Source organism: Sarcophilus harrisii, chromosome 4 (genome assembly GCF_902635505.1).
Source record: "Sarcophilus harrisii chromosome 4, mSarHar1.11, whole genome shotgun sequence".
Taxonomy (NCBI): Eukaryota; Metazoa; Chordata; class Mammalia; order Dasyuromorphia; family Dasyuridae; genus Sarcophilus; species Sarcophilus harrisii.
In genome coordinates, this window is record NC_045429.1 from 284,685,558 (window position 1) to 284,696,128 (window position 10,571).

Below are 10,571 nucleotides of genomic sequence, written 5' to 3' on the forward strand. Positions count from 1 at the left end.
AGGATATGTTCTCTAGATCATCTGGAGAGTAAGTTCTGGAAATCAACAAGGTCGGATACTGTCTCATAGGGTTATGAAAAACCAAATGAAAAAAAGTGTGCACAGTGCACAGTGTTTTGAGTACCTTAAAATATGTACTATTGTAATATGACCTCTCAGGAAATGATTTGTTATGCTTCGCAGTTTACCATAAACTTGTACTTGGCCCAAATATAGGGCCAAGCCCAGCAAAGTCATTACCATCCCTAGGGGGTGAACTTGGTTTTCTAATAAAAGTAGCATAGCTGCTCAATCGAGGAGGCTCTGAGGAAGAAAGAGCAACCACTCCTCACTGTCTCAAACTACCCAATTTGATCCCAGGTCCTCCTCCTTTGTCCCTTCTTGGCTGAAAAAGTAAAAAGCCTAGAAAAATAGAATGGCAATGCTGGAAGTTCCTGTAAAGATCTTTATTTTCAAGAGAAGGGAAATGAGATCTGGCAAGGTTTATGAAGACAGTGAGGTTCAGAAGAAGAATTCAGGCATCCTGATATCTTTGTTCAATGTTATGCGCGTCCATTCTTCTACTTCATTTTACTCAACTCTGGCCTTTCCCTGGCCAGCATACTACTACATGCCACCCATCTGAAGTTCTAGAACTGAACTATAAATATTTTTATCCTATACTCACAATTAACCTCCTTATAAAAAATTTAATAGATGAAGTGATCATCATAAAGTAAAAAGTGATATGGGAGAGGAACTTTAAGACTGAAGGTAGGGATGACATAGAACCCAATTAACACCAGTCCCACCTTTATACCAGGTAACCTGATCAGGTTGGGCCAAACTTGTAGGAGCTGCTCAAGCCTAATCATCAATACAATCTCAGATTTCTTTAGAACACAAATCCTTCCCGTTTTTTACTCTTTTTTTTTGAAAATTCTTTAGCAATACATAATCAGACCAAAAAAAAAAAAGATTCTAATACTGATGTGCCCAAACATTTATTTGTTTTAGGACAGTTTCCAGAATATGAATGGGCTGCAATGATGTGAACTGGAGGATAATCACTCCTCTGCATTCCCCCTCACCTCAATAGGAAGAACAATTAATTAGATACAGATGAAAAACAATTCCCAAAGGGAGGCTAAATTTGGATTTAGCTTATGGAAGATTATGGAAGAATTATTAGAAGTTGGTAAAGCAAGAAGGATAGGGCTCAGAAGTGGAGATATAAGATCATGATAAAAGGGATTTTAGAGATCATATAGTACAGCTCCCTTAGTTTACAAATGAGAAAAATGATGCCCTGAGAAGTTAAATGATTTTCTCAAGGTGACACAGGTAATAAGCATCAGGTAAAATTTGAATACATATCCCTCTAATTCCAAAGTATTCTTTCTATATACCTTGTTCCTTTGCCATAGTAAGGGGAAATTTAAGTGGGATGACAGGGATATAAAATTCAGTGGGGGAATTGAGAGGAAGGTGGATGTGTGTGTGTGGCAGTGGGAGTGGTATTTGGGGGTCTCAGAAGTGTTGGTTTGTGGCTGTGATTCATAAATGCAACAGTGGGTTTTCAAGGGGAGAAAATTGGAAGAGTCACTAAACAAATATCCAGAAGAGAAGTTGAATTGGGTTGTGTATGAAAGCTGGGTTGGAAGGAAAGTCAGGAGATGGGATCTTCTGATATTCTTGTTCATCAAAACTGCTATCACCTGCAGTTGAAGAAATACAAAGTGAGTAATGAGTCCTGGGCTCAAGGGCATAAAGGTTCTTTTCCTAGATTTTTACTCATAATATTCCCTTAGCTCTTACTCATCTTTTATCCCTTGATCTTAGCTCCTGATGCTCTAATGGTCCAAGAGAACAACTGAGGGAGCAGCAGGATGGTCAGAATTATATTGCAGGGATAATATTTGCCTCTTTTTTTTTTATCATCAGTCATTAGCACAATACTTGGCAAATAGGAAGTGCTTAAAAAATATTTATTGATTGATGGAGTCTTCATTAGATATTTATTCCAGAGCAACCTGTCTTGGATTCAAATAGCCCAGGAAAATGGTTTGGATTTATGAATGAAGAAAAGGCTAAAAAGATATGGCTGCTGGTAGATTGGAAGAGAGGAGAAGGGAGGGAGGGGAAAGTACTCAGAGTTCATATCAGGTTCTAGTCTAGGAAAGCACACACCAATTTTCTATCATGAGTTACTCTTCTGACCATCCTGCTACTCCCTCCCCTTCCCTTCCATCAAAGCAACTTACAGGGGTCCACGAGGGCCACCACGGGAAGCGTTGCTTGATTTCATGCCCTTGATAATCAAGATGGTGCCCACAACGATGCCCACTAGGCCAATGGCTAGGCCCAGGGCACAGACCACAGTCTCTGTTGTCTCTGGCAGTGGGGTTCGTATTTCTGGTTCTAAGGGAAACAAAGAACAAGGTAACAGTTAAAAGACATAGTGAACATGGTAGGGAGTTGGGCTTGATAATAATGGGAATCAGTTCTCAGCACATAGTGGCAAATTGACAAATATTTGTTGAGGATTTGGGACTCTAGGGCAGAAAGTCTGCATTTGGAGAAGTGATGGTCTGAAGAGTAAGAACACTTTACTTCTGGAAAGGGGCTTATGGAGTCCTTTGAAAGAAGCAGCTTGGAGAATATTGAATTTAGCACTTACCCCAATGTTTCATAAGAGGTTGTTCCAGTCCCCAGTGATCGACCTTACAGTCATAGTAATCATTGGCAGAGGGGATGAAGGTGAGGTAGTGGAATTTTCTGAAGGCATGATCAGGGCGGGGGAGGAAGACAGTCTCAAACACACCATCAGTGATGGGCTGCCCATTACGAAGCCATGTCACATTAAGTACGGGAGGAGAGAACTTGTCAATGAAGCAGATAAGGACATTGGGCTGGTCCATCTCCGCTGGGCTCTTAGGAAACACTGTCACTTCAGGGGGCACTAGAAGAACAAAAAACAAAAATGAGTGCTTATACTAAGACCTTGTTTCCTGAGCCTGCTAGAATTTAGGGGCCCTGTGAGCTGTTCCTTCTGATCCAGTTTTGTGTCACCTATACTTAGGCCTCCTTCCACCAACTTAGTGTCAACACTAAGACATGGAGAATGCTAGGCTCCAGTGACCAGCTTCCTAGGGATTTGCTTTGGCAATGATAGCTTATGTGATACTGTGAAAAATAGGGGCTTTACATGAAGATGTAAAGGTCCTGATCAATGTACCAAGTGAATAAACTGGGCTCCTGCTTCCAGAGCTCAACATTTTTCAGGATATGGAATGATGTCAAATCATAAATATGCAAATTGTCTATAACACTTGAAGCAGGGAGAAAATCTTATACTGCCTATGATATGAGGTTATGGATCCCCAGCCCTTCCCTTTCCCTCTTGCCCTGAAGATCCAGTTGAAAGCAAGTACCATTAGTATCAGGAGTGTTGTTGGACCGTTTTATCATGATTTCCAGATTGGCTTTGTCCACAGCAAGATTGGCCAGAGCACCCTGAGCCTCAAAGCTGGCAAATTTGCTGAAGTCAGGAAGACGCCAGACTGTCTCTCTCTTGTCCAAATCCACATGGAAAATTTCATCCCCATCAAAATCAAACATGAACTCTCCTAAAGGGTTGTGGGTCTGGTAGAACTCAGCTTGGATGATCACATGATTCTCTGTATGGGACCAGATATGAATATTAATGAGGGAGTTTGAAGAGAAACAGAAGAGAGACACAAAGGGAAATAAAAAAGAAAGAATAAGCATATGAAGAGGAAAACAAGAGAGAAAGAGGATAAATAAGGGGAGAAAGGAGAAAGGACATGAGAAATATGTTACATTATGAAAAAGAAAGAGAAGTAGGAAAGCAGGGAGAAGTCATGGAAAGGAGATGCAGAGGCAAAAAGGGCAGAGAGAAGGATTTCTCTAGACTTTTGTAATTGATCCAAGTTACAAACTAGAAGTCTACCTGCAGTAGGAAGCCCAACAGGTAAAAATGGCAGAGATGATCCTCAAATCTTTCTTCCTAGAAATAAGCCCCTTAACTTCTCAGTAAGAGAACCCCGAATTGAGCTGAGCCCTTCCTCTGCTCTCCTAGATTCTCAATCTTCCCTTCTTCAGGGGAGGTCCAACTCAGCAGTCTCAAGTGCAATCTCAGTCACCTTCCAGTGATGAGGCTGCATTGGGCCTTGGGCTGGTTAAACCACAGGGTGGCCCGGTGGAAAATGTCATTAACTGTGCTGGCAGGACAAGTGCCAAGAAGAATATCAATAAAATGGGGCATTTGCCCATTTGGTACTTTTTCCAAAGTGAAGAAGGAGACATTTGTGTCTCTTGTCTTGGGAACTGCTTCAGTGTTACTATGGAAACTTGCCTAGAGAATTCTTCAATTATTTATGTATCCCTGAGGGGTGAAAAAATGGGTACAGAAATGGCTGAGCTTCCTCTTTCCTGTAAGTGGCAGTTATTTATGTACCATACGTGCCTAGAAAAGTACAATGGAAATGTGGGGCTAGGGACAAATAGATAGTTTCCCTCAGGAATAACTGGTTATCCATCTTAGGACTGATTAACAAGACCTCACTAATGAGATTTTTGACATAAGATCCAGGACTCTGAATTGACTTCAGATTTTCCTCATCATTCATCAATCTGTCAGTATCAATAACACTGACCTACTCCTTGTGTACAGATTATAGTACTTAGTATTGAAGTGAGGAAATTATACAGAAAAATCAAAATAAAGAAGTTCCTCAGAAAAAAGATCATATAAAATTAGTGAGAGGCAGTATGGTCAGCATGCTGGACTTAGTCAGACTGATCATAGTTCAAATCTCACCACTGATCTCTATGAACTTCAGTTTTCTCATTTGTAAAATAGGAATAATACTTGTAGGTAAATATGACAGGGATAAAAGATCTCTTCTGAGGCTCAGATGAGATAATCTATATAGTTATTGTTCAGCCTCTTTGTGATTTGATTGGAAGTTTTCTTGGCAAAAATACTGAAGTGGTTTGCCATTTCCTTCCCTGGCTCTTTTACAAATGAGGAAACTGAGGCAAATAATGCTAAGTAACTTGCCCAGGGTCACACAGCTAGTATGTCTAAGACTGGATTTGTATTTTCTTCTTTACTTTGGTCCCAGCACTCTGTGCACCATGGCGCCACCTATCTGCACCAATAGAGATTAAAACCTTAAATCAAACTTTATAAAACTTATTAGTAGCTGTCAATATCTAAACAAGGGTGGCTAAAAGGACTGTAATGACTGAACAACATCAAACATCTAAAAATCACGGGGTCAGGCATTTCCATAGACCCTCCCTAACCTGAGTGGAATCAATAATAAAAAAACTTTGTGAAGGGATCAATGAGTTAGGGTTTGAAGTGGGCTATGAACCTAGATTTGAGTGGGGGAAGAACGCCTTCATTTGATCAAAATGATCTGTGCTGCTACCTAATGTTATGGGATGGAAAAGAACAAGTCACATACATGCAGTCCTATCATTGCATTTAAATATCACACTAGCAGCTATTCCTTGACTTGAGTTATTTTTTATCAGTCATTCTGCATCCTCTGTCACTAAGCAGTGGCTAAAGTGCTGTGTGATCAATAAAATCATAGATTAAGAGCTGAATTAGTGGGAGTGAATTAGTCCGAACTCCTCATTATACAATTTAAGGAAATTAAGGTCTTTCCCAGAGAAGAGGCTTGAATTGTCCAAGATCTCACAGTTACTCAAAAGCAGTTGTCTACTTTCAATAATAATTTCAAGTCCAATAATCTTTCCTTTGTACCGCATTGCTTCAGCAGCATACTGAGATCAGGGATACCTACTCACCAAGGCAGAGTCCTTTATGGACTTGAACTGACAAATTCTAAGTCCTGGTATAATTTGCTATGGGTTCTGGGGAAATCTTGGGTTCCCTCCGAGTAGAGTTCAGGAGCCCTAAAACTCCCAGAAGTAGTGAGAATTCTTATAGTAGCCTTAAAATATCCCCATTTCCCAAAGGTGTCCCTGACCCAAGGGTGGCTGTGATTCCCCCAGTTGCTCTTCTCCCCTTGCTTTTCCTTCAATAAAGTCATACTAAGGGTTAGATATGTCATTCTCTGATTGGTTATCATAATCAAACTTTCATGGAAATGTTAAGGAGGTAAGGTCCAAATAGGGTGATCTGGTGTAGCTATGGCTACCATGCAGGGATATTCTTGATTTTATCCAAACCTTCTTTCTCAGGTTACCAGATGAATCCAATCCCTTACCTCTACTAAGGTTTTAGTACTCACCTTTAATGGCTCTGGCTCCCCAGGGATTCAGCAGCATGGCCAGGGTGAAAGTCCCTAGGATCAAAGCTTTGTTGGGCATCATCTTCTTGGGGCACTCTCTGCAATCTCAGTGTCACGTCCTCTAAATAGTGGAACAGTGACAGAGACAAGGGGAAGAAGGAGCTCTGGTTTGGGGTACACACTTTGTAGTGGACTGGGGGAAATCCAGCCTAAAGACAATCAGCCAATCAAAGAAATCTTTTGTGCTGACACTTCTGTTGTCAGGTGAAAGGATCATGAAAAAGCACCGAAAGTTGCTGAGAGAAAGAAACTTTTATGGGATGAAATAACTTTTCTCCTTAGCAGGTAAAAATGTAGGGATAGGAGGGGAAATATCTGAATCATTTTTATAACCTATTCTTTCCTAAAGAAGGAAAAAAACCTTGTGATCAAGGAGTAATGGCACCAGAATAAACAGCAATTTATAGCTGAAATACAAGTTTTTGTGGTGGCTTGTGCTGGAGGTCCTAAAACAGACATATCTTTGTAGCTGAGAGTTTACCACCAAATCTGATACCTAAAATAGAGTTGGTTTGAATGAATTCTTTCCAAGATCTGTCTCCTATAGTGATAGAGGCTTCTGACACCTTCACAACCCAATTTCAATGAATTATGGCCATTTGTTGCAGTAATTTGAATGAGAGTAAATTCTAGGGCTTTAAAAATAAGGAGAATTTTTTAAAAAATAAATAAATAAAAGTATGTAAATAAATAATTGAAAAATTTTAGAAATTTTTAAAAATGAGAATTGATTAATTTATACTAACCATCTCAATTCCTATATTTGTTAACAAAGGCATGTCTAAATCAGTAATTATATGGTAACTCAACATTAGTATCAATAAAGGGAAAAGGAGAAAATATACTCAGGATTAATATTTCAAAATGAAATTTATTAAAGGATGTTTCATGAGCCTTATGAGAATTGGAGGTAGAAGGAAATTTGTTTTAAGATCCCAAGATGGTTTTCTAATTTTTCTTGTATAGGACAAGACCCATTTCTGACATGAATTTTGGAAGCTCTTTTTTGGGGGGAGAAATTTCTGGGATGAGGCTTAGAGAAGTAATATATGATCCATTATCTCTGCTTCCAGACCTATGCTCTCGGATCTTTGATACTGAATTAGTTGAAGAAGATGAGAAGGATAGCACTGGAAGAGTACTCATTCTCCATCTCCAAATTGGCTAACAAAGAAGTTGTGGAAGATGCAGTCCTAAATCCTAAGTCCTAAGGGCCATTTGGATCCAGTTGAATACTTACTTATAAAATTATAAGAATAATGGGAGAGGAAGAAAGTTTCTTAAATAGATTTAGGAATTAAAGTAAAAGAGAACATCATTAAAACTTAATAGGCACACAAAATACTAACTAATTAACATAGGCATGAGACTTGCCAAAATGATGGTCTTAGATCATTTTCTCAAAGAGTACTAAAGACCCTCTAATGAAAGACTTTTCCTCTTCAAGTTCTACATGTAATGACACTGATCTTCAAAAATTAAAAATGAACGGATGAATCCTAATTCAGATTCCCTTAGGAGAGAAGAAAATAAACTTCCAATACACAAAGATCCTAACATGGAGAAGAAAGCTTTAATTATTAATATGCCTTCTTATAAGTGTGTTTATGCTTATATATATTTTCTGTGATGCAATGTCAATCGTTTTTTACATTCCCCAAAGGAAGAATTGTAGCTACTAAATTCTAAAAAGCAAACATCCTTATGTAAAAGAAGTTTCACAGAAGCCAATAAATCAGATACTATAAAATGAATCCTGATAGTCATAACTTGATAGATCCTACAATATTGACTGAAGGGAAAGAGAGCAGGAAATAGAATATAAATGTCCTTAAAACTGATGGCTGGTCTAAGGCTTGAAATGATGGTTCTAAGCTTCTGTAGGGGGGTTGACAAATTTCAGGGAAATCTTTGGGACTCTAGTATAGTCTGAAAAGAGATGGCAAAAATTGGTAGGAAGTAAAAAAAAAAAAAAAAAAAAAAAAAAAAAAAAAAAAAAACTGATCCTGGAAAAACCCTTCACCTTAAAAGTGTCCTGCTGCAAGGGTTATATGATTACTACATTTGTACTTCTAATCCAGTCTATCTCCTCTATTCCCTCATTTTTATTTTATTTTATTTTTTTTGCTTACAATTTTTTCTCCTTCCAATAGGGAAATTGAAGATTCAAGCTTCAAGGGAAAATTGAAGATTCAAGCTCCAGGGAACTCAGAAACCTAACACTGCTATAGAAATACCCAGAAGAGCTAAGAAAGTAAGAGACTTACTTACTCTGGGAGGAAGATGAATGATATGAAACACATTATAGGAGGTAACCTAGAGTAAAAGGTGAACATTGGGCTCTTGAAGGCAGAGCTCTTGATCTAAATATCTAGTGGAACATTATTGGTCTGTCTTTTCACCTAAACCATTCAACATTTTTATCATTGGCTTGTTTGAAGGTATTCTGGGAAAGGTGGCTAGATTTACGATGGAATGGTCAATGAGCCTTAGGAGTGTATGTAGAATGTTTGGTTGGTGCCAACCCCATGTAGACTTTACAATGTCCACAAGCATTATTTAACTGATTCTCACCTACTAATCACCACAGAAAAGAAGGACCTCTTTAATTGTCATTGGAGTTAGAACTGGTGTGTATTCAAAAGACACTAGTCAATGAAAACTTGAACCTTGATTTGCCTGTTCCTGTTTGACATGTTTAAGTAAGGAGGCAAAGACTAGATGCATAATGAGGAAAAAGGTATCATGTCTTTATTGTCCCACTAAAGTTGCCAGAAAGTGGCTCTCTTGTTATTTCTGGGTTTTTTTTCACAAGTATATCTATGGGTCCATGCTAGGTTTTGAGGCCAGCCAGTGCAACATCAAACTTCAAATAAATTACCTTTTGGATCTAGAACATCTTCATGGTGCCTTATTTGACAGTGAAAATGATAAGGTCGACTTAACCCCAACTGCCGGGGATGGAGCCAAGATGGTGGACAGCAGACACTGTTACACCCCTATGGACTACTCTAACCTGGTAGCTCCACTTTGAGCTACTCTTAATGCCTGTCCATTGACGGCACAGCTAGGCCACACTTACCTGTCTTTGGGCACCAACCCAGATCCCACAGAGACAGACCACCAGGAGGTAGGGGTGAAGCAAAAGAGAACTTTATTCTTAGTAGCACATACCCCCCTGAAATCTGGGGGAAGAGAGAGGTCCTCTAGGAACCTGGTATAATGGGATTGTCCTGAGAAGAGGGAGGGAGGTGTGCTAGGCTTTGGAAGCACTAAAGAGGGAGACGTGGTACCTGGGGTCAGACACCGCCTCCTGGGGCTGTGCCCCACCTCCATGTAGGACCCGCCTGAGCCTCAGTACCTCTCATCCCTCAGATCCTCCTACATGACTTGAGCTGCATTCCTTGCTCCCAGAGGCTTTTTAACCCTTACATCTCCCCCTCTTTTATTAATAAGACCAATGTCCTCATGTTGACGAATGAGAAGCTCTTTCATAAGTACCTCTAAAGATTTTTTTTTAAGAATACGTATAAAGCATCCTAGCAAAGTAGGCAAAAGCAAAAGAATCAACAACATAAAATGGCTACATAGAGCTCATGGGATACAATAGAAGGAGTTGGGAAAGGAAGTATGTTGGATCCAATTACTAAGCTGGTTCAGCAAGGGTGGTCATCTCTCTGCTATGGTGCTGTTTCGGGTGCTCCTTGGGGCCTCTCCTTCTCTTCTTCTTTGGCCCCTGTTTTAATAGAAGCAATTTTCCTTGTCCTTCTTTCTGGAATCCAGCATCCTTCCCCATCAGGATCTGCAAGACATAAATATCCCAGCCCTCTCCAAGATATTAAGGACGGATCTTGCCAATGTCCTTCCTCATCCTTCCAAAGGACCTTTTGAATGTTCTCTGGCACTTGAAGTGCTGTTTTTATGGAGCTTAGTTTTCTGTCTTGTCTATAAGATTGTTCCAAATGTGTCATTCTTGGAGAGAGGCTAATATCCCTGTCCAGGAACAAAAAATTGTAAGTATATAAGGTCTTATCCATATCCACCTGTGTGGGCCATCAGGGGTTCTGTCTACTTCCTCCCCTTTTCTGTTTAAGAAGGGAGCCTTCAAAGTATGATGGGCCCATTCCACTGAGGCCTGACCCTGTGGGTTGTAGGGAATCCCTGTAACATGTTTAATGGCAAATGTGGCAAGGAAGGTGGCCATCTGCTTAGAGGTATAAGCTGGCCCATTGTTGGTCT

The 10,571-nt window shown here is 39.7% G+C and overlaps 1 protein-coding gene across 1 annotated transcript; it reads right to left on the reverse strand.

Moving 5' to 3' along the window:
- Positions 1 to 431: 431 nt before the first annotated feature.
- On the reverse strand, positions 432 to 6,483 carry LOC100923003 (HLA class II histocompatibility antigen, DR alpha chain). The gene is made up of 5 exons (XM_003770652.4): positions 6,273 to 6,483; positions 3,414 to 3,659; positions 2,660 to 2,941; positions 2,244 to 2,400; positions 432 to 1,697 (listed from the first exon to the last, which is right to left on the reverse strand). The coding sequence occupies exons 1-5, from the start codon at positions 6,352 to 6,354 to the stop codon at positions 1,694 to 1,696; spliced, it is 771 nt and encodes a 256-aa protein (XP_003770700.1). The 5' UTR covers positions 6,355 to 6,483; the 3' UTR covers positions 432 to 1,693.
- Positions 6,484 to 10,571: the final 4,088 nt, after the last annotated feature.